This window comes from Poecile atricapillus, chromosome 10, assembly GCF_030490865.1.
Source record: "Poecile atricapillus isolate bPoeAtr1 chromosome 10, bPoeAtr1.hap1, whole genome shotgun sequence".
In the NCBI taxonomy this organism is placed as follows: Eukaryota; Metazoa; Chordata; class Aves; order Passeriformes; family Paridae; genus Poecile; species Poecile atricapillus.
Window position 1 is genome coordinate 17,323,752 of NC_081258.1, and position 24,532 is coordinate 17,348,283.

General features: G+C 42.3%; 1 protein-coding gene across 1 annotated transcript in view; it reads left to right on the forward strand.

The window, feature by feature from the left end:
- Positions 1-3,893: 3,893 nt before the first annotated feature.
- Positions 3,894-24,532, forward strand: part of CMIP (c-Maf inducing protein) — a 131,617-nt gene continuing 110,978 nt past the window's right edge. Inside the window, exon 1 of the mRNA XM_058846104.1 lies at positions 3,894-4,800. Within this exon, the coding sequence (XP_058702087.1) occupies positions 4,504-4,800 (297 nt within the window). The 5' untranslated portion in view covers positions 3,894-4,503. The remainder of the gene's footprint in view (positions 4,801-24,532) is intronic.

Genomic DNA, 24,532 nt, shown 5'->3' on the forward strand with positions numbered 1-24,532 from the left:
AATTGGTTTTGGAAAAGAGGGGAAAAAAAGTCTGTTGCTGACCCAGAAGTCTTATCTGCTTTAAACTGGCAGGTTTACTTCCAGTGGGTGTATCCATGGTGGGTATATCCCAGGTTTCCAGGCTACAGTGTCTTTCAGGAAGCGATGCTTCTGTTTACAAAGCCTATTATGAAATGGCAGTGAATAATAAAAAAAGAGCAAGATACAAAGAAGTGCAAATGAAAGGGCAGAGTCCAGGAGTGGGCAGAGTCCACAAGTAGAGTACAGAACTGGCAGGTGTGTCTGAATTGCCCTTCTGTCAATGTCCTCTCTTCTGGAGAAAACAGCTTTACCTCTGCTCACTTCCCTCCCAGCCCCATGTTTTAGTTGTGGTCCAATTGCACTGATATTTCTGCAGAGTAGAACAAATCTCTCTCTATCTCCTTCCCTCTTCAAATTTGACCTGTACCTAGAAGCCCTGATTTACAGGAGCCTCTACTTGGTAGTAGTATCAACAATAAAGAATAAACTATTCAATTTTCACTTTCAGAGGCTGTGTTTCTCTTATAGCACAGAAATTAAGTATTTTGTAGAAAACCTCACAAATTCTTGAATTATTCAAAACTTCAAAACTGATATCATGCCCAGAAGCACCTTGTGAGTAGCTAGAGGTATATTTTCACTGATGTGCTTTTTATTATGAATTATTTGCTCAGTGTTTATTATTTAAATGAATGATTGTCTCATAGTCACGATAAATTTCTAGTTAGATTTGTTCATTTGGGGGGAAAAAAAGAAAACATCCAGCAATTCCCCAAACATCACCTTGAAATACTGCCAAGAATGTATACCTGAGATATCTGTTGTGCTGCATGGAGCCAGAAGAGGAAGTCTGCAAGAACAAAAAAGCCAGGATTGCAACTGATCCAAGTTCTGTTTGCTATAATTGATAGGAGATGTGAAGAGGGGTGTTAATTTTAATGTGTTCAGCCCTGGGTCACACACTGGCTATTTACTGCGGGTTGGGTAGCTAATGTGCATTTTGGTGAGCTGGGCAGCCAGCAGCCTGTTTCAATTTCACTTGTCTAGACAGGGTTTTGGGTTGCCCTGTTCTGGAAGGCAATGTGAGATTTCATGCCTTGATCTTATCGTGCTCTGCTGAGTTTACTTCAGAGAGAAGAACACCTGCAGCCTGAGAGTGGGGATTCAGGGAGAGCTGCAAATGCAGCTGAGGATTTGGACCTCTGTCCTTGACAGGTGTTGCTAGGAGTGGCATTTGCAGTATCTCAGTGGATTTCAACACTATGGAATGGTGGATTTCCAGACTTGGATCCTTTCTGGTAACTCATGGGTTGATCGCTGTAGACCAGCCTTGATTTTTTGCTGCCTTCTGTGGAATACAAGTGGAAAACAACTGCTCTAATTTGCCAGGAAATTCACTTAAGGACACCAGACTCTTACATAACGTCCTCCCGTTGTCGAGCAGCTCTCAGAGAGGAAAACTGTAGTAGATTTAAAACAGTGGTTTGAGCAGGTGGCTCATTTACACAAACTTTCACTGGAATAGTCCCACTTTGGTTTTATTTCTGAGGGAAGTGTTGCTGCAGGTGAGTGTATGAGAATAGTCCTACTATCAGCACAATTACCATCTGTACCAGAACAGTGCCTTGAACCAAACAAGAACAGGTCTCCCTTGTACCAGGCACCCTATGAACTCCTGGAAACAGACAGTTCCTGCAGCGAAAAGTTGCATCTAAACAAAGATGTCCTTTTCTACTCTGGTTTGCAAGTATTTTTTATTATTATTTTTATTACAGTTCCATTCATATTTATAGATATGAGTAGATGTGGGTTTGTTTCAGGGTAAATGTCTGCATCACTCACCCCTCGCAGTATATGGTGTACAAAGCTCTGTGGGAACTGCCTGTAATGTTTACTACACAATGACCACTTTGCTTAAGTTCAGGAGGTAAGTGATTACCAGGACTATGAGATACTGACAATTTGAACCTCTATTAAAGAGATTTTTGTCTTCCTGTTGGTTGTATTATGTATGTCATTAAATGAGTGGCTTTCTCCTAACCTTTGCCAAGTTACATAATTCTGCATCATTTTATCAACTGGTACTTGGGAGTGCTCTGGAGACTTCCTTGCTTTTTATAAATAATTTTGATGCTGACGTGCAACAAAAGTATCCCTCAAATGTTCTAGTAATTGATAGGTTAAAAACCTTCCTTTCTGAAAGTGTTTAGACAGCAATTCTCTAAAATGCAATCCTGTTTCAACAGAACGGCTCTGTAACAACACACGTGATGGACATGCTCACTGTAATTGTGGTCCAGCCGGTCATGTATTGTCTTTGACAGCAGCCACTACAAAAGGTTTTATGGCAAAGGCTCCCAAGCCCTTCCAGTAGCAGCTTGCCTCTCCAGCAGATAATCTGTGTGTGACTCGTGATGCAAATAGAGCAGATGAAAGAGCTTTTTCTGGGGTGGGCTGGTGATGCTGCCTGCAACTACTGGCACTTCTCTTTGCATGGTGACCTATCTGAGAGCTATTGCACGGGGACATGCCCCCAGAAACCAAGTCAGGGCACACACTCAGCTCACCACAGAGCAGACCCTCTCCTAACCTCCCTCAGTCAGAGATGAGCTTACACTAAAAGGTTTATACTTTCTCTGAATATGTTGCAAGCACGATCTAAAACAGCCCTGTAAATTCCTTCTAAATTCTGGACCTTGGTAATATGCATTGTCAGGGGTCTCACAGTTCAGTGACATGTGGATGTATTAGACAAAATGTATTTTTAAAAAATTGGTCCTAAACTGATTGTGCAAATGAGGAAATTGGAAACAAGATCTGAGTTCTACCACTGAGAAAAAAAGCAAGTATTGATAGTATCATTTCTCTGGGCATGGCATTCATACTGCACACAGCATCCCTCAGCTGTGAAGCCGTTTAGAAGGGTTAGAAGGGAGTCGGTTTTTTCATTGTTTTCTTTTTTTTAAATAAATAATTGTGCTGTTTTGCCGACGATCAGAGGACACTCGACCCTCAGCTCAGTGTAGTGGCTTCCAAGGGCTGGTGCACTGGGGAGCACAGCCGTTCCCAGTTTCTCCATAAAGCCAGAGGAAAGGAAATATCACTGCTGAAGTGCCAGCAGCCTGGAACGGGCTTCCTTGGCCATTCTCTGCAGGGGTTGTACAAGAGCGTAACGCTGGAGTGAGGATGCTCAAAACTCAACCTGTGATGATTTGTCACCTACAAGGAGAAGTGGTCACAGCCCCTGCGCCCTGCCCAGGCTCCTGCCAGCGTGAGGGCTGCGGGAAGGGGACACTGACCGGGGACACTGACCGCCCTGTGTCTCCCCCTTCCCTCAGGATCCACCTGGGGGTTCCCCTCATGGTGGAGGGGCCTGGCGGTGCCCGCACACCTCCAGCCCTGCCCAGCCTCATGCCGCGATGAGTCGCTCTAGGGAAGATTTAGGTTGGACGTTCGGAGGGATTTCTTCATAGAAAGGGCGATCAGACATCGGAACGGGCTGCCCAGGGAGGTGCTGGAATCACTGTCTCTGGAGCTGTTTAAAGAAAAGACGGGACACGGCACTCGGTGCCGCGGACTGGTCGACGAGGCGGCGTTCGATCACAGCTCGGACCCGATGATCTCAGAGGTCTTTTCCAGCCCGAACGATCCCGAGGCTCTGTGAGGGGCGCGGCGCTTCCCGCGCACCTCCCGCGGCCACCGCTGCCCGGAGCGGCTCCGCGGCCATTGACGTCAGGCAGGGCGGCACGTGACGGCGGCGGGGCCAATCGCGGCGCTCGGAGCCGCTCCGGCAGAGGGGCTGTGTCGGCAGCGCCCGCCGCTCCCGCCGCCTCCTCCTCCTGCCGCGGCGGCGGCGCGCGTGGGGACCGGCACACACAGACACGCACACCGAGGCAGGCACGCTCACACACACACACTCGCACCCGCTCCCACGGGCGCGCACCCGCACCCACATACATGCACGCGCGCCGCCGCACGCTCCCGCGCACACGCCCCGGGGGGAAGGAAGGAGCCGCGGCCGGACGCCCCGCAGCCCCCGTCGCCGCCGTCAGGAGCCCCCCGCGCCGCCACCACCGCCGGCTTTTGTCCGCCGCCCCCGCGGGAGCCGACCCTCCGCTCGGCCGGCGCCCGCCCGGCAGCATGGACGCGGCGCTGTGACCCGCCGGGGGCGGATTGGGAAGTTTGAATAAGGATTTTATCGCTTCCCTTTCCCCCTTCTCCCCTCGGGTCGGCTCAGTCCCTACCCCCATTTTCCCCGACAGGTTTTGGTTTTTTAAATTTTTTTTTTTATTTCTTTCTCTTCCGCGTGCAATTTTTATTATTATTATTTTTTTAATCTACCGCGTGGGGTTGGAATTTTTTTTGTGTTATAGTTCTTATTTTGAATTTTATTTTGTTTGGTCGTGCCCGTCTCTACCCGTCGTAGAGACCGGTCCCCGCGGGCGGCCGAGCGCCACCCCCGACCCGGCCCGCGGGGCTGCCATGGATCGCACCGGCGGCTCCGGCGGGGGCAGCGACCGCAGGCAGCCCGAGGAGAGCAAGCCGCTGCTGGGCGAGATGTCCGCTCCCGAGGGGAATAAAATGGGTGCCGCGCCGTGCCGGAGAGCCCTGCTCCACTGCAACGGCATGAGGTACAAGCTGCTGCAGGAGGGGGACATCCAGGTGTGTGTCATCCGGCACCCCCGGACGTTTCTCAGCAAGATCCTCACCTCCAAGTTCCTGCGGCGATGGGAGCCTCACCACTTGACCCTGGCGGACAACAGCGTCGCCTCGGCCACGGTAAGAGCCCGCCCGGGTCCAGCGGCCCCGCCGCGGGGGCGGACGCGGAGCGGCCGCGGGGCATCCGCGGTGCGCGGGGCCGGGGGATGCCCGCGCCCGCTGTCCCCGAGCGGCCGGACCTGGCGGGGACCCCCGGGGCCGCCGGTGGGCGAGGGGGGGGATCGGCTCGACTGGGTCCCGGAATGCCGGCGAAAATCCAGAAAGGATTCTTTATTTTTTTTTCCTTGTTCGTAATCCTGTGGATGTTTATTTTTGCAGTTTCGGTGTCGGTTTTTTTATTATTTTCCGAGCAAAGCTACTATTACTGTAATTATTGTTGTTGATTTTTTTTCTTTTAAAAAAAAAAAAAAAAAATTCCTTCCCTCTCAACATGCTCCGACATACAGTCACCATACTGAGCCCTTTCTATCCGAAACCAAAGTCGGCAGATACCTGCTGGCACCTTGGCGAGTTGGAGGTGAGGGAGGTGGAGGATGCTTTTAATTCGAGAGCGGAGGCTCGGCTTGTGCGCGGACTTTGCTGTGGTTCAGGCCTGCTCTGGGGGCTCTGGTTTGGCGGTCACATAACCTGCCCAGATACAGGCAATGTGATTGGAAAATATGGAGATTCCTTCAGGGTTTTTCTTCCTGCTGGAAAATGATGTAAGAGAAAAATGCGAGGTGGTGATATCAGCGTTACAGAAGATGTACAATAGACGGATATAGTCTTGAAAAATATGATTTATATTTTCATATCCAACTTAAAATTTCATAGCCAATATTATTTGAATATTTGTGGAGTATATAGAGTGATTACACAGATTTTATCTAATAAGCGATTAACAAAACATGTTTTACACTGATCTTTAATCAGTCGGTACTCGGATCCTGTCTTTTTTTGATTTATATGTAAATGTCTCATTTTTCTCAATGGCTTCATTCTGGCCTTCCTATAGGACACTGATACGAGAGAGTGGATTGGCTTTTGTGTAGATTTCTGTTAATGGTGTATTTCAATGGATTTCATCCAGCCTGTGCTGTGCTCGGAGGTTGGGTTTTTTCACACCTTGGTACACAGACATAGTGTGTGTAAATGTCTCTCCTGCATCATGCTCTGCTCTGAAGTATTCAGAGCAGGTTTTCAGTGAGAGCTACTTTAACCTTCAGGTAGGCCAGCTGCCTGTTCTCACAGAGCTCTTTTTTGTGCCACAATGACATCTCTGCTTGCCGTTTCTACTGGGCTCCCGAGGATGTTTCCAAGGGAATATTTTCTTTCTTTGATAGAACTACTGCCTGAAGGGAGGAGGAAGATTTGGTCGAGCAGTGCTGGAGAAAGCTCCTGAAAGACACAGGCACGAGGAGTTTTTGCAGTTCTTCATTTTGTTAAGATACCATCATTGTAGAGGGGGAGTTGAATATTAGTGGAGATGAGGCATTTTCCTGGCAGTATCCATAGCTGATTATTTCTAAGCCGAGGAGGAGGATACGGTAGAGAGAGGCATGATCACGCTTCAGATGTTGTTCTCTGCAATGTGGCAATACCAGGCATGAAGTTGTATTTTTACAGGACACGTCAAACTCTGCTCGCTGGCAAAGCTGTCACCAGAGAAACCATCTCTGAAAAGATTTTTGAAGTCCTATGGGGCTGTGCTTTAATTAATGTTGAGGTGTTCTCATTCCTAATTATTTTATGTGTATAAATAGCAAGAAGATACTAAAGCATTGTGCGTAGCATTGCAGGCTCCATTTTGTTGAGCTGTGCTCTTCGTTCTTGGTCTTGTGCCTTATCATTTTTTTCCCAGTGCTAACTCACCTTACAAATACCAATGTTCACAGAAATATCTGTGCTTTATTGTTTCAAGTAGTGTCTTTGGTTTCCAGGGGGTAATTAGGGCAGAAGGATAAGATCTGCACGCACTTGTTGCCTAACTGTGTGGGTAGGTTTAGCAGATATCTTTCAGACATTGGTTCTATGGTACCTACATTTTAGTCCTTTTCATTTTGAGCTGGAAAGATTTAAGCAAAATCCATGACAGTTTAACCTCCACCCCCTACAGAAATGGGGTACAGGCACAATGCCAAAACCTCCTCAAACTGGAGGTAGATATTTGAATGCAACTAATTTGGTTTTCAAGAGCTATAGAAAAATATCCATCCTGTCCATTGAAAGTGAGCGTTGGGAGCACTCAACAGCTTTGATAACAAGGTCATTTTTACACATGGGGCTTTTGACAGGCAGGATGCTTTATGAGCAGCCAGTAATTAACCTTCACATCATCCCTTTGCAAATCCTCTGGCATGACGAGTTTTGCTGCATTCTATAAAACACGAATAAAATTGAACGGGAAAATAACATCACTTTGTTTTGCATTTGAAAGCAAAAGTTGTAATGATAGCTAAATCCAGATCTGGCAAATTATGTCCCTGAGTACAGAGGATAAGTTATTTGTTGATTCTAAGCACTTTATATCCTTTTTATTGTCGCTTGAGACACATATTTGAATTAAATTCTTCTCCCCACAAGCTCTTTCTTACTTGTCAGTCCATGGGCTGCAGTATAGAAGTTAGCATTAGATTGTGTATGGATTATTCATCTATAGTTTATTCCATTAATAGATATGGTATGTGCCCACATATATAAGTCTGAATAATGAGACTCTACCTACATTTTTTGAGAGCTAACTGGTTTTGTTGTTTATTTAGGAAGCTGCAATTTTTGTGCTGACAAGATAGTTTTTGGTAGCAGAAGTGCTATGCAAGAATGCAATGGAGCAACTATTAGGCCATCTTATTTTAGCCAAATATAGGGAGGAAAAAAATAATGTTCTCTATGAAGTGCATTTTTTGACATTATGACAAGTGATTGTTTCAATTAAAATAAGTCCATGTTAACCTAATAATAATAATAATAATAAATAATAAGTGTATTCTGTATTGGTATATACACTCAGTTAACAAATGCAGAAAGTGGACAGTCCTAAAAATGTAGGTGTTAGGACTTCATCTGATTTATGTGTGTTTCCATTGTTAGTGTCATGTTCTTATTTCTCAGAGAGCTGCTGAAATATACCACAGTGTCACCATTACAGTTTCATTCACATCATGTCCAGGGTTTCATTCTGGTTAAGGGTCTTTCAGAGAAAGTGAATACAGATCTGTAGCTTTTTTTTCTGTTTTGTTTTGTTACTGTAAATGCTAAAGTCCCAGTAGGAAATTTTGGCACTTAGAAACTTTGTTTGTCAGACAGCAGCTTGCCTGGGGATGAATTTGACTTTCTCCCCCATGGGAGGAATAATGTTTATTCTATAAACACCTACCAAACTCAAATGTAGCACCCTTACTAATTTTTTTTTCACCAGGGAGATCTGTCCTTGCACAGCTTGAGAGGCAGTGATAATAAAAACAAATACGGAAATAAAGTCCAATTTAATATTTCTTACTTTTTTTTCCTTTCTTGGGAGGGGTGGGGTTAGAAATAACCCTTTCTTCAAGAGAAATGTAAAATTTGATTTTCAGTAGTTTAAACATAGGTGTCATGACTCTTCTGTGTCTTTGATATCCTTCTGCACTGTCTCTTTCATGTCTTTGCTCTGCTTTTCTCTTTCATTCTTTCTTTTGCACCAGTGGGGAGTAGATGTTGAGGACAATGAGTTTTAAAGTCCTGGGTTGCAGGGAAGACTTGTGATACATATGTATGTGCAGCAGACAAGGAAAGAATAAATAAGTGATTCATTGTCTCTGGCTAAGGATGACCTCTCTAATTCTCATCTGGGAAGATAAGGCTTTATTGAAACCCTGAAGTTACTCATTAATATCCCTCAAGGAGGTGGAAACTTTGGCTTTTTGTGCTTGTTTCACATTTCTCGGTTTTGCCTTGGCAGGTGGGTTGGGTGTAAAGTAAATGTTTTGTTCAAAGCTGGTGACAATCCTGAAAAGCCTTGAGTTTCTTTTAAACATTTTTCTGTCCAGACATGATGTGTAGAACAATAGTTTATTGACAGGCTGGCTAATCGTAAATGCATTTGAAACAAGAATGTAAGTGGATTAGGGAACTGCATTTGTGTTTTCTTCTAGAGACAAGAACATACCAAATTAATATTAAATGAGGCAGGGCAGGATGATCTGTTTCCAGCAAGAGAAGTGAAGTAGAAAATTGTCTTCTAATTGTTTTTTAAAATTCAACAATTCTGCTACTACATGTGTTTCAGCATGCTATTACATGTCTTTCCTTCCTTATTTTGGTGAAGATAGGACAAAAATTCCTATCAAACTGGACTCATTGTTTACTTTAGGGCAGATTCCCATTAGTTAGAATAACACACTTTTTAAAATTAAATTTCCCTTTAAAAACAATTAGCTCAAGTGGGAAGTATTATGCAGAGTTCAAAAGTTTCAAAACAATCTTACAAGAAGAAATTTATAAGGCTTTCCTGAAAAGGAATATTGTAATATTATCCAGATTGCAAGTAGAATTAATATGAATTTCTACTACTGCTACTAATAAACAGTCTGTTCAGTAAACCGAGTGCTGTCTTTAAGTCCTGCACTGTTGATGAGGCTCTATGAATGTGACTTTAAACTAGATTGGTGTTTCTGCCATCTCTACATGTATAAATAAATATGAACACATAAATAACAAAGCAATTTAAGATAATTTTTTTATTTGTTATAATAATGGAAGGATAAATTACTATTTATATTTAATGTTTCTCGTGGTTTACTGTTGCAGATGATGGTTTTCATTTGATGAGAAGCGGTACCTGTAGGTTTTGGATGTACATATATATATGCATCAGAAAGGGCACTGCATCTCATAATTTGCATAAAAGCCATGACAATTTAGAATTCTCTGCCGATTGAGAACAAATTGCTCCATGTTAGCTGTGCTGATGAAATTGAGATTCTCTTTCACAAGTGAAGGTAGGCATGTGCCTACATTAACAAACCTCAAATTTTTCTGAAGACTTGGTGAGTTAATGGAATATTGCTCTGCTGTGACAAACTAACTTTGTTGCTGTATTAGTTTGTAGTTTGACATGTGAAAACCTAAAACGATATTTTTTGAAGTTGTTTAATGCCTATCAAACATACCTTTGCATATATAGTTCCTGCAGTGGTTAAAAAACATATTTATAAGTCAGTAGTGTTAAGGTATGTGTTTATATGTCACAGAGCCTATATAAAATATGAAAACAGAAGCCATATTCATTGACAGAGTGAGAGCTCTCAAGACTATTAGTGTTAACACCCAGCCAGTAAATTTTACATGTTCAGGAACATAAATAAAAAGGATACTCAGAAATACTTGTGCCTCATTTTTCGTTTTGGCTGGGGAGTAAGGATGTGGTGCTAGTAACTATGTGGTGGTAATAGTCCCCATGGGAGAGGCTGTAAATTGCCTCTGGTCCTCAATGGGACCTGATCCTGCATCAGAGCCAGGCTTGGAAGAACTCAGCATCCCTCACAGGGCCGGGCTTTTGTGGAGATCTGAGATAGTATTTTTTGGGTTTTTTTTTGTTGGGTTTTTTTTTTTTTTTCAGTGGACCATTATAACTGTAATTATAATGGTGATGAGAAGAGTCTGATAGATCCTCCAAGGTGGGATGTAGCCCTTCTAGGAAAGGATGTGCTGTCCAGAGAAGTTGTGATTGCCCAATCCCTGGAAGTGCTGAAGACCAGGTTGGACAGGGCTTGGAGAAACCTGGGATAGTGGAGGGTGTCAGGGCATAAAACAAAAGGATCAGTAAAGGTCCCTTCCAACCCAAACCACTTCACAATTCTGTGAAACTCAACAAGAATGTTTGGTTTTTCAGGGGTGAGAGACTACGCTGAGAGCTCCGTCTGCATCGGTGTTCCAGTGTAAAAGGTTAGGTTTGCTTTGTAAGCAGCTGTGGGAGAACAGAGGCTTAAGCCTTGGTCCCATCAGAATCATTCACAGAATTGTGTGCACTGAGGGGCCTTTTTGGAGGAAAAAGGTGGTAGGTTTAGTACAAAGAGTGATTTTTTTGGAACTGTTCAATTTATTGCATATAATTTGTTGGTACTTTTGAAGTTCCTAGGTAACAGATGAGTTTAATACGATACAATTTCCTTCTATGTTAATAAACATGGCTAACCTAATAGGGTTTTACTCATCTCCTCATATAGGATTTATAAGAGACCTACCTCAAATAGTTCAAACCTTTTGGAGTCTTTAGAAGTAATTAGACTGTGGGTTGCATGGGTAGATTGTGGCTTGTTTATTGGTGTTTTGAACAGTGCTAGTTGCATCAGTTTTGCTCTGTGTGTTCATAGATAACGTGATTCCACAAACAGCCAGGTGTTTGAAGATGATTGATACTTCAGCACATATAATCCATTCAGAGAGCTTGTGCATCTATGTGCACTCAGTAAAATAACTTTTTTTTGCACCATCTGCCGATGCAGTGTCATTGCCAGCAGCGCTGGCTGAGTCAGCCCTGGCCTGTGCCATTCATTTCTGCATCTGTGCCATACCCTGTCAATCCATCTTTTGTAAGCGCTTAACAGTTTGCAGGGTCAGGTTGAGAAAAATCTCTGTGAGCTGGCTGGGGAACACTCCCTCTGTTTGAACCTTTTTCAGATTTGTTGTCTGTCTTTTAACTGGATCAGGGAGCTGATGTGTTTCAGTGCATAGTCCGCCAGACTGTTGAGGAAGAGGAGAGCGGGAAACATGGTAGGCTGGAATTGGTGCCAAAAAAAATGTATTATTAAATCATTGCGTAAAATTTTCCTGTTTTGCACAATATTTAAGAATGCAGGGACAACACCAGGAAAAGGAAAAGACAATTGAAAAGCATACATTATAACTGATCACGTCAGTGGTGAGTGAAGTTTTAGCTCTTGTGGTTGTGGAGGAAAACATGAAAAAGTCAGAACCAGATGCTAAGTTAAAAGGTCTTTACTTCATAGGCTTAAAAATCAGGAGGATTTAACAATACACTGTAGGTTTTGGAAGAAGAGACTCATGTTCTAGGATTTGTGGACGTTTGTTGTTACCAGAACTGCCATTTCCAGTACTTAAAGTGATTTGTTGACTTTGCCCTTTGGGCTGTCCCATGACTGATGGGACAGGGCCAGTAGAGTGGGAAATGCAAGCAGGTAACCTGCCAGGTCACAGACTGTGGTGTCCAGGGCATGAGGGTATGGTGAAGCCTATGTTCTTCTACTTTAATCTGAGTTTTTAGTAAGCTTTATAATAATATTAAGTATTTTTTCTTTTTTGAGAAGCTTAACAAAAAGGCGTGTTTTTTCTGGATTTGAGTGTTTCTGCTAGATGTGTGCCATTACTAACTGAGCTCAAGAAACTCGTCAAGTTGCAATTACTTAAATCTGAACTGGAAGTACACTCAGTCACGTACATTCTTGGTCTCGCTCTGTTGAAATCAGGAGGGTAATTTGAGGAGAGGGATTACCATTCATTGCCTGTAACGTGAATGGCAGGATGTGCTGTTCAGAAAGCCAGGAAGGTTCAGCGAGGGATCACCGTGCAGCTCGCACTTGGCTGCTGGCTGGGGGACATGGCTGATTCTACTCTTAGCCTTGTACAGCTCTCAGAGCCCTGTTTTCTCCCTCTGCTTGGCAGATCTCAAGGCGCCAAGTGGCTCTTCCATGAGTGAGAGGGTTGCTGGAAAATTCCCTGTTAGGCAGAACTGGCGTGGAAGCTGTTGCTCTTTCACCTATTTTATGCCAACATTTGGACAACATTGTCCTGGAAAGTGACTTTGTGACATTCATCCGTGGGGCAGACCTCACTCAGAATCCTCCGGCCATCACTGCTGCTCTGTGGGGCACGTGCCAGCTCTGTCCTGTCTCCCTTCAGACAATAGAGTTTTATTAAGAAAAAAATGCTGCTTGCTGCAGCAAGTAGCTCTCTTTTCCCCCATTTGGTCTTGAAATTTGCTGAAATGCTGCTATGGTATGTGATTGTGGCTGAAGTTTGCAGGAGGGTGGATCCTCTGCGGGGCAGCTGCTCCCGATTCCTTGAAAGCATAGAAAGGTGGTGCTGCTGCTTCTGCAGTCACCTTGTTTGATATTTGCACCTGTGGCCATTTTCACTTCTGAGGCCGTGGCAAAGTGAGAGGTTTAAAATGGAGTGAGGCTCTTCCGGGCCCTTGGAGCACCTCTCTCCCTTGTCTGCTCAGAATATCAGCTTGTTTCAGGGGTAAGAGCTCTTGCATTTTCCAAAGTATGCTACAGCTTCCCTAAAATTCTTTTTCCTATGACTGAGGGATTGCATGATTTTCTCATTGGGTGAAAAATTTAAAAGGAATAATTGCTTTCATTGATTAAAAGAGTAGTTACCAGGACTTTAAAAAAGATGACTAAAAAGTGGATATTCAATGCTTTTAAAACTCCACATCACTAGTTTCTTGATATTAAGAATAGCAATGTTGAATGCTTGGCACTGTCACTAAAGAACTTTTCCTCTTTGGATTTTTAGTGCTTAAAGAAAGGCTAAATAAAATGAAATGTTTTTCTCCTTTTGAAAAATTTTTAATCTCAAACCTTATTAGCACCCAGAGATGGATTTAGGTTTTGTAAGATTTTGTTTTCAAAGATGCCACATGTGGTACAGTAAGTGTTGCCTGAAGAAAGCTGAGATTAAGCTAAATCAGAGGGTTTTGTTGAGAATAGAATTGTTATTGTATTCTCAAACACAATTCTTTTACATTTATATTTTGCATAATGTTTTTCTGAGACCTAAAGAGAAACTGTACTAGCAGATGAGAATCAGAAATAGTATTTTTTTTCTTAGAAATGAGTTGTACATATTTTAAAGTGTGTGAATGTCTATGCATATTTTATGGATGAGATTTCTGATGATGTAAACCTAAAGGTAAAGCAAGAGTTCTGTAAACAAAAATTGGCCTAATTTTTTATTTATGTATGGACAATTAACATCAACTGAGCAACATTAGGTAATTGCAATGAGGCAGTTGTGACAATTTTTAAAAGAACACATTTTTTTCCCTCTGAATCTCCTAAAGATACCCCATGGTGCGTTCCCCACAGTACATTTCAAACAATACTGAGCAGGTATTTCTCAATGGTGAAACTGTGATATTGCTTTTTTTTTTTTTTTTTTTTTTTTTTTTCCCCCAGTCTTTGTCTATTTTGGCTATTTGGATAAAAGTGTCTGGGATTGGCAGGTGCCTCATACCCTGGCTGGTTCCTGCTGTAGTGGGGTTCTGCTGTACCACAAAAGTTTCTTGTTTGCTACTGTAATAAAATGAGTGTGTATTGTAAGCAGGCTGTTTTTACTGTCTAGAATAAAACGGAATGACTTTGTTATCCATTTCTAGGGATGGGCATTACTAATAGAGTGCTTTAAAAAAAAAAAATAAATTGAAACTTGCCAAGTGGATTCCAACTTTTTAATCAAAATACTAAGGGTGTGTAGGTTTCTTCCATAAATATGAATGTCTGTTTGTCTTGGTTGGAAAAGATGGGTGTTTGCTAAGGAAGGTAGGAGCTTCCCTTGAAATGGAAAATGTAAATCCCTCTCCCATTGAATTATTATAATTTTGAAATTAAGGAGCTCTCAGGCAAAGATATGGGAGTAGGAATAACAGTTCTTTAGTAGTATGTATAAGTAAAAAAAAAACCCTAACCTACAACTTAACAATTTAATAAAATAAAATGCAGTAGTACAAAAAACACTGACAGAGTCAGAATACAACTTGACACCCTGTTGGTCAGGGTGTTGGTAGCAGTCTGATTAAGTGGTGGCTGCAGTCTTCCTGGAGTGAGAGATGTGGTTCTGTTGAATCAGTGCTCCTGTAAAAGGGTGTGGTTTTCCTCTGAAGGTCCAGTGGTGGTATAGAACAGTCTGGTCTTCCTCTGGGACTCCAGTAGAGAAAGGCTGACTCTGGTATTCTGATCCTCAGATTATATCCAGGTAGGAATGTTTGGCTCCTCCTCCTGGGTGGAGCATCTCACAATGGGGTGATGTAATTTTATCAGTCATGCAGTGAGACTGGATGGCCCATTAACAGAAGATATCCCCCTGAGGGAGGATGGGTTGTGGAAGAGGTAAAGAACACTGCCACATACTTTTGGTTACATCTTGCATTGCAACCTAAGACACTGTTTCAGCGGCGAACAAAAAAGAAAAGGGATTATTTTTGGCCTTTAAAGGAGGGAAAAATGATTATTGGATGACAGTATCATATCTTCATTCTAGTAATCCTTGGGTTTCAATTTCACTGTGCTTTAACCATTTCCAAGTGCTTTATGATCAGTATTTTTGTATGTGTCACATCAACGTAGATCAGACATCTTTGCCACTGTTGGTTCATGCTTAGTTTGCAGTTCCTTCTTAGTTGATGTGTGCATCTATTGTTCACTCTGGAGGGCCTAAGGTTGAACACCAAGGATCAGTTGTGCCTTGCCCTGATGCTTCTGATAAATCACTGATGGGAGCTGGAGCAGAAATTATTTTCCTTTGCTTTGTCTGCTAGGCTGCATCTTCCCTCCTGGTTTTGATGGCTATTCATTTTCTTAATGGTTGTAAATGTCATTAAAAATCAGTGGAAGCGTGGGAGAGTGACTGACAGCTGAACGTGGCCCAGAGTGTCGTGCTCTTCTTACTACCCTTCAATCTTCCTGCAAAGAAAATATCTGCCGGGGAGCCAGGTGCCAATCAGTTCAAGTCTTTGCTTTCTGCAGCGTGTGTGCTTTGTGTATTCTCCTAATAGTCACTTCTGACAACCTACCACTTTGCTCTTGCTTCAGAGGCTGTTAAGACTGAATTCAGAAATAAAGCATAAGTCAGGGAAACCTTGACTGCACTGAAATTTTCAGGATGAGAATGAGCTTGCAAAATCGTCAAAGAAGCAGGGTGTTTAGATTCTTTTTTGTGAAAAGATTGGCAGTTCTCTCTCCCTTCTCAAACCTTGGATTTACTATAAAAACTTCTTCATGTTGAGGTAATAAATTTAGGAATCCCTTGAGAAGAATATGATTGCAGAGGCATCTTAAAACACCATGTTTCTCTCTGGTACAATGTAAGCTGTAAGAAGGTAGGAAACTGAAAGTAGAACTTTATGTGGACTCTTAAATAGAGGATCTGTGAGCCAGTGGTGTAAGATAATGCAGTTCTGCAGATCTTTTTTCTTGTGGCCATGCAGTTATTGTCGCTGGGGATCTGAGTGTTGTATTGTTCCTGGCAGCTTGAACGGGTGGTTGCACAAGGAGAGATTTCTTTGCCTTGGCTGTTGACGCCAGGCAGGGCACTGGATGTCAGTGACGGAGAGTTGTGAGCGTGTGCCTGCCTCCAATGCTCTGGCTCCACAACGCTCTGATGGTTGCTGTGGTGTTCTGTCATCTGAGCAGTTTGCTCGGTATCTTGCCTTTGAGAAGGAAGGTGGGAGGAGGGGAACGAAACTGTGGAAGGCCCAGTGATTCTTGAAGAACATCATTTACTTTTGCAGCAGAGATTTCCATCTCCTTCGCTGGACTGTGTTGAATGAGATTCATCTGTGTCCTTGTCTTTCTGCTCAGCAATGGAATACCTGTAGTTTGAATACCTGTTGATTCCTCATGGAAGATTAATCATGTTCAATGAAGCAGTTGTGTTCCTTATCCACAGGAACGTAGAACAGAGACATTTATTTGACTGTCTGGAGGAAGAGAAAGCAATGCCACGTCACAGATGTTGTTCAATCATTGTTTAAACCAGAAGAAAATCTATGCAATTGCTGTAAACTACTGCCTTTAGTAAATAGGTTATAGTAGCACAATTATTGAATTGGAAAAGGAGCCTCAGCTTATTCTTTCAGTACAGGAGCACTGGTAATTCTTCAGATATTCCTTACTAAAGGACTATCAATTCCAGCTGTGTAATAAGGTCTTGAAACAGTATTCCCTATCATGTTTGTTATGAAATGCAGCCCCTATATGGAAGTGAAGAGTGCTGATGAAAGATATTATGAATTAGTTTAGTATTTCTTTCTACTCTCTGTGGTTTGTTCAGATCCTCCAGATTTTTTCTTCCTTCTGTTTTTGGGGTTTTTTTGTCAATGCTGTTGTGGTGACTTTTGAGGAAAGATTTTTAATTTTTAACTAAAAAGTAGCCTGACATCCAAAGCCATGGAGCAGACTCTTCCTCTCCCAGAGGAGCAGATGGTTTGAGTTGTGTCTTGGCACTAAAAGTCCCATCTACTTTGCAATCAAATAATGCGGACATTAAAGCAAACGTAAATCTTGTGTTGCCACAGAACTTTGTTACTGGAGGTGAAAGTAGGGACATGGTCAACATGCCTTGTCTGACTGAAAACACATTTCCTAAGGTTGGATAATTCATCTTTTGTGATTGCTGTGAATGAAACAGGAAATAAAACAGGAAAAGCTTGAAATTAAATGAAATGTGCAGGGCTGGACATGCACTTTGGTATTAAATATTGACATACTCCTTCCAGGTAACCACTTTACCTTTGCAGCCCAGCATTTGCCCTGAAGATTGCAATGTCTTCTTTCTGTGGTGTTTATGGTGAAAGATTTGTTGACACCAAGAAGTATTTCTAGTGTCTTCTTTCCTAACGCAGGGCACGCTACTTTTGGTGCTATGTCACTGCCTCCCTTGAAATTATTCTCCTGATTTATTCTAAGTTATTTCAGGTGTCCCTGGTGGCTTGGGTTGACTAAATGTACTTTATGGTGAAATAATATAATCTGTTGTGGGAGTTGACTGTGTATCAGGCTGCTCCCTTAGACAGCACGAGAAAGCACTGAGCCCTCGATGGTGTTTACCCAAATACAGGAGCAGGTTGTAACTGCACCTCTGTTCTCTGTGCCTGGGGATTGGAGCGTAGGTTGGTCAGTTTTAAACCTGGGATGACTTGGGATCGAGGCAGCACTGTCTGCATGATCAATGTATTGTGTGTTTATGGTGCTATAGTATAGCCTGAGTGAGCTTGATGGAGGAAGAGGAAGAAAGGAGGTGAGGAGAGGAAAGAATTAAAGCAGCTTCAGGCTAGAGGTCGGATGGATCTGTGTGCTCCAGCTGAAAAGGGAAGTCTCTGAGTCTGTGATGGCTTGTGACTGGAACATTTTGACTCATCTCGAAGGGATGTTGTCTACAGTGCAGCTTCTACACGTGGGGCAGTGATAGCCCACAGTGTGTGAGGCCTGTGCCGTTGTACCTTTCCTTTTGAGCACAGTTAAAAAATGAAGGGAATGTTTATGTTTGGTGGGTTATGTGTTTCCTAATGCCTCTTCATTTATCATAGCCGCTTTAATTGAGATAAAGATGTAGTGCTGTGTAACATTATCTAGGTTTAACGTCAAGGGTTTGGGAGGTTGTGTCTCTACTTGTCAGATTTTCTTAGCAGAAATAAGAGAACAAACTTACCCTGTGCATCTTCGTGCCTGTACAGTCTGTACCTGGAGATCTTCTGAGTTGCTGTCTTGAGACCTTTGTGTCTGATCTAAGGCTCTTGCTGTGCTCAGATTTCATGTTACCCATTTTTTTATTTTGGAATTGTAAGAAAAACGTGTACAAACAATGCTCTGCTGTTTCCAAACACTGTGAAGTTTCCCCCTTTGCTTCCTGTTTTTGTAGTGTGTTTGTGAAAAGACCTTGTCTGCTTTGCACTGGAGTCAGGCTTAATGTAAATGCATTCTGCATCAGCTATTGTGTGTTCCAGCATGCAGGGACCCGAGCTGCTCTTCAGCAAGCGTCATTACTCTTTATTTATGGTAAGACTAGATTAAAAAAGACTGGTGCATGTAAAAGTGAAAGCAGAGGCAGTGTTAAATTGTGCAGTCATGAGCTTAGTTCCCTTCCCCCCAGTATGCAAGCCAGTTAGTAACCTAGTGATCTATACATGAGGCTTTAATTGGATATATGCCCAGAGTGCAGATTAATATGGAAAAGCTATAAAGGCATGGGTTCACAAACTTTATTTGACCACATGAGGACTGTCTGTGTGATCTCATGTGGAATGTGTGAGGGATTCTCAAAACAAAGAAATACCTTCATGTATTTGAGCAGATCTGTGTGTAAACCACGGGATACAGAGGTGATGTCTCTGCATTCAAGTCAATAGACTGCTCACTAAATAGGACTCCTTCAGCCTTAGGTGGGGCTTAGCTGCATCTCTGGCCTCTGTGTAATTTACTTGATTTCTTAAGTTTTAGTTTTGATAATTGCTGGAGGTTTCTCTTTACTACTGGATATAATCTTGGCTGCCTTTGGAGATAAGGGGGGGTGTGAATCTCTCTGTAGTGGAATAAAAACAGGCAGATGTCTGACTGCAGCTGGCTAGAGATAAATCATTTCATATAAACTTGCCTGGAGAACATAATCTAATTCTTCCACAAACCTGCACTCCAGAGGGAAGGGAGAACCCCCATTAGTCAATGACACCCTCCTAGTCTAAAATTCCAGTGGTTCTAGTTTGCAAATCACATGAAACACAGACTATTAGCTGTATTCAGTGAAGGTTTTCTCAATTTTGAAAACACTTGTAACACAGATTTTATGTCTCTTCTGGGGATTTTTTATTTTTAATTAAAATTGCAGTATTCCTAAATGTGTAAAACCAGCCATAGTCGTGTCCCTATATTCTCCAAGCTAGTTTAATATTGGTAAAATATCTTTTAAATTGGCATGGTGTTGCAATAAAGAGTTCTGTAGCTTGGGAGAGCCTTGTTGCAGATTAAGCTGATCTTTGTGACCCATGGAGAGCAGTAAGGCACTCCACCTATCTCAGAACTCTGTTTTTCTTCTTCATCCTATTCTGCATGGTTGTTTGGCACATTATTCTGTTGCTCCATGAAGATGGAGGGATGGAAATGTTGACTCCTGTAACACAAGCCCTAATCAACACAAAGACGGGAGCTGATGGTAAATGTACTCCCATAGTTTCAGAAAATAAGGTAACCTTAATTAAAGTTCTGTGCAAGTAGTTTCGGTGTTTGATTCCAGCCATTTGCCTGACAAAGGCAGGGAATAGTCCTCAGCTCTCTGCCTGCAGCAAGAGTATGGGAATTGAAGTGACTCATTCTCAGGGACACAGCAATGGGAATGAGGTACTGCTGCGGTTGCAGATAATTCCCTGGAAGTCTCTGTTGTGCAGAATGCATTAATTGAAGAGATTCATGAGCTGCTTAATGTCACATCACTTCATTTCCTCATCAGGGAACTGGAAGTCTCATCTGTGTAGGAAAAAAACCAGGATCTCTCTGGTTGCAAGTAAATCTTGACCTTTGTAGAAAGAGGTTGCATGTACTGTCCATATTTGCCCTGTTAAACCTGTTGCTGTGTAGCTTGAATTTTTTACTAGCCCTATTATCTATCAGCTGTGGGGACAAAGTCAGCTGTGTAAAGATGTGCATTTCTGAGTGCCCAGAAATGTGAGCAGTGGAGATGGGGAGGGTTTGCTGTTTGCTGCTGGGTCCTTCAGTGCAGTGCAGCAGAAGGGTGGATGGTTCCTGTTTGTACCTGATCACCATCTGCAACCATTGCACTGGCCACAACAGTAGAAGCATATCTTTATATTCAGGAGAGAGGATGTGGCATAGGATACCCCTGCAGAGACCTGGAAACACAACAATACTGTGTGACCTGTTCTGGAATGGATGGGTGCTTATCTCCTGCAGACAGTAATGTGCTCTTAGTGGGTAGATCTGATGCCATGTGTAGGCAGCAGAACATAAACACTGCAGCCCACCATTGGCAGATTTAAACTGGAGAAGAGAATGTGCTACACTTAAGGAAATCAGTCTTGCTTTGTGTGATATGGTTTTCAGAATCAAATGTACCCTGATTCTGGTTCTAAGTGCCTGCTTTTCTGACTCTTTTTTTGCCCACTGCAGGCTTAGGTGGGAGCTAGTACAGAGTGGGTCCCGTGACATTTGCCATAGTTTATCACATGACCTCTTAGGCAGTACTTCACACTGAGTTTTTATTAGTTTTATGAAATGGCAAACATTGCACAGAAAAATAGTTTACCACTTGAATAGCTACTTGTTAAAAAAAAAAGATGTGCCTTTCTTTTGACTAGAAATTAGCCAAAATTAACAGTCCTGCATCTTGCCTGAATTTTTGAGTGTAAAGGTTGTATGTTACATCTTTTGATTTGATTGTTGGCCAAGCAGAGCTGGTCAGTGAAAGGAAATGCTCCTTCCTGTGGCTTTATGTGCTATTGCTGCCTAGAGTTTCGGTAGTATTGGTGAGACTTTAGGGCTGGACTTAGACACTTTCTGTCTTTCTACCATCTAATTCCACCAGGAGGTCACAGTGGTTTCAGTTGCATGACTTGAGCTCACACTTACCACGAGCAGCCATAATGCAATAGCTGTGCTCTTCGTCTGTGACAGGCTGGTTAAGAAATAAGAATTACCTTTTATATCCACTGATAACTGAGTTTTCCTTCATCTGTGCCTTTGGGAACATTTCAGTACTTTGCCTGGCATTGTATCACTGCTCTGAGTTGTGTGTGGAAAAAAGTCTGAAGCAAATTAAACAAGATGACTTGTGAGTAAAAGATCAAGTCAAAACACTGTAGAGATGAAAATCAATGAGTTGATGAGGGCAGTCTATCTGTGACTGGGAAACCTTTAATGATGTCAGAAGAAAGAATTGACCATAGTAGACAAAGTTGCACTTGAGGTTTCCGTGACAAAAAATTAAATAAAATAAAAAAACAGTCCCTTTTTCCTGTGATTTATTACTTCTGTGATCACTTGGCTTGAGGTGTTGCAAACACATGGGGGTCTTAGCCATGAAATGCTGCCTATCTCAACAAAGTCCAGCTTGAAACTGAGTCTCAGAAAATTAAGGTGGAGAGAAGGAGAGAAAAAAAAAGAATTAATTTTTTTGGCATTGTATTTGTGGCTTGGCACGTCTAGATCCTGGGAGTCCATTCCATTGTTTTTACTCATAGCATCTTTCTCTCTTGTTGGGAATCACTGAGAGTGATTTGGCATCTGTGCCATACTAGTAAAAGCAATCCTAACTACTTATAATTAATGGCTTGTATAAGGTGCCAGTGAGTGATTTGAGGGGATGGTATAACAACCATAAGGACAATATGAATTCTGCATTGACTGGCAGCGTATGTCAGAGAATGTGTTGCTTTGTTTTTCTGATACTGAATTAATTTAGTGTGTGGACTTCTAAATAAGTAGTGCTTTAAGAAAGTGTATCAGTTGCTTGCATTGAAGCCTGTGTCTAGGATGGCTTAGTGTAAAAGCAAAAAGCTATATGGAAATCCAGCAAGGGAAAAGAGCATATTTTCAAATGGTGAAGCCTGTTCTTCTAGAAGGGAAAATGATACTTCTAGTTTTTCTTATCAAGAGTTAACCCACAACAAGATATTTAAACAAAACAAGCTGCTTGGACTCATTATTAGAGAGATTTTTTTTGGGGGTAAACACTTTTTCAGGCTTTTAGGTCACTCTTTGAACCGTGTCTTTAGAATGTATATGTATGTCTAGTTCAGTTGAGAACTGATATGACAGCACTTCCGTTGCTTTGAACATTCCTAGTCTTTATTCCTTATTCTTTAAGCATTCCTCCTCACATGGAAATCTTACAAAATGCTGTTGTTTCCCTATAGAAAGAGGGCCAGTTTATAGAGGGTTGATGTTCTGGACAGTATATCCAAAATAGCTATAGATGCTAGAGGAAAAGAAAGCAAGCAGCCTCAGGAACAATAGGATTTAAAAAGCTTTGTGCCAAGCTGGTTTTTTTGGTTGGTTGTTTTTTTTTGGTTTTTTCTTTTGGTTGTCATAGAAATGTACCAGCCCATGTCTCTCACAGATGAGCTCACCAAATGAATGGCTGTGCAGGATGAGTCTGGTTTCAATGAAGATGTTTATACTTGAGGAACACAGATGGACTTAAACCACAGCCCAGAATCTAAACACCCCTGAGCTCCTGGGGGAGGGGAGTGATAGGAAATGAAATCTGGATTTTATAGCTCAGGCCTGCATCTGTCCTCCTTGATTTGGCTTTATGAGTTATTATGGGGAAGTAGGAGAGGAATATTATCTGCAGTAAAAAGGGTTTGTTTGTTGTTGAATGATGGGGGAAGATGCTTTTGTATTTGACCCAACTCCATTGGGTTGGCCGGACTTTTCTGCCTTGATATCTTGCATGACCATCACAGCTGAGGTTAATTGGTAGCAGAGATGTTACTCTAAAGTACAGTCTTTAGCAGGTATTTTTTTTTCTGTTGTTTCTGTACTCCTGTACTTTCTGTACTCCTGTCTTTGTCTTTTGAAATAAAATATTTTGAACGAGAGCTGACAATTCTGTCTCCTGTACTGCACGTGAAATGTTGTGATACAGGTTTGGTAGAAATTTGGAAATTGGTGCAAATGTCTACAAACGATACAAACAACATCAGACCCATGAAATACCAGAGGATTTGCAGATGACACAACTAATAATCTTCAGTGAGGTGTGTCATTGAGCACTGAACACATGTAGTGCAGCCAACAGACAGTGTGCTGTGTTGAATGGGGCAGTGTTCAGAGCAGGCAAAAATGTCCTTTGCAGGATTTAGTCTCTGGATTGTTTGCTTTGCCTATGAGCATAATTCTGTGAATTCTTCTTGCTTCCAAGAAGCCCATTAATTCTTTACTTTCATCTACATTTGGCACCGTCAGAACGCCTCAGAGGAGCTTAGGTGTAAAATGACAATAGCTACAGTATCTCCAGGGTTTTCAGGTATCCGAATGATTTGTTTATCTGCCTGTCTTGCTTTCCTTGGTTTTCTATTCCTGGAGCTAGGCTGCCGGAAATGATGCATGTTGCTGAATGCAGAATAGTCCTTGCTGTGCCAAGGCATGTACTTGGAAGAATGGGATACTATGTCCTCTTAATTGGTATAAATAATCAAGAGTATGGAATAAATGAAGTACTGGCTGACTTGCTAAAAAAAATTTTTTTTTAGGTGTATTCCCGACAAGTGGCAGGTAGTACGTCTTTAGACGAAATCCACCCTTACCAGAAGTTTTCACTATTGGAGAATAATTTAAGGACCTGCCACTCAAACCTGCTTGAGTGTATTTGAGCCTCAGCTTTGGTCATAGTATTGCATTCAGCTGTGCACACTCTTCTCTTGGTTCTCTGGTTTTGCTTGTTATTTGCTCATAACTGTCCTGCTTGAACTTGTATTGGAAGACAGGTTAGGCTAGAATTGCCTTGCCTTTTAAGGAAAATTATTTTTTTAAGCTAAAATGGATTCTTCACATGCTACAAGCTTTGGGAAATGCAGTTTCTATGCAGAGAAATTCCTTTTCTGCTAGCCTGACCTGTGTTTTGTGGGACCTTAAAAGGTCTTTTAAAGACCTTGGTCTATCAAGTCATCCTCAGAGAGGGAAGAGGGAAAAAAGGGACTCTGCAGTGAGTGGAGGTGCAGTCTTGTGCATGTCAGCACTTCACTGGCATCTGCACTTCTGGAGGCAGCTCCACTTGGGAAAGCTGCAGGTGAGGAGAGTGTTGAATAAAAGCAAAATGGTTGATTTACCTGAGGCCAGGGCTGCAGTGCCCTTCCCCACAGGGATGGTCAGCTCAGCAGGACGGGGGGCTCCTGTGCTCCTCCAGCTCTGCTACCGGCTCACAGCTCACCAGGCAGAGGGGCTGGCAAGCCCTGCCTGCTCCCCACTCAGGGAAGATTTCTTTCAAGGCTCAATCAATTAGGCAGCATCAGTTGGAATTTTTGAGACAAATTAATTTATAAAACTGTTTGACTTTCTTATAGAGCTCTGTGAATAATTTG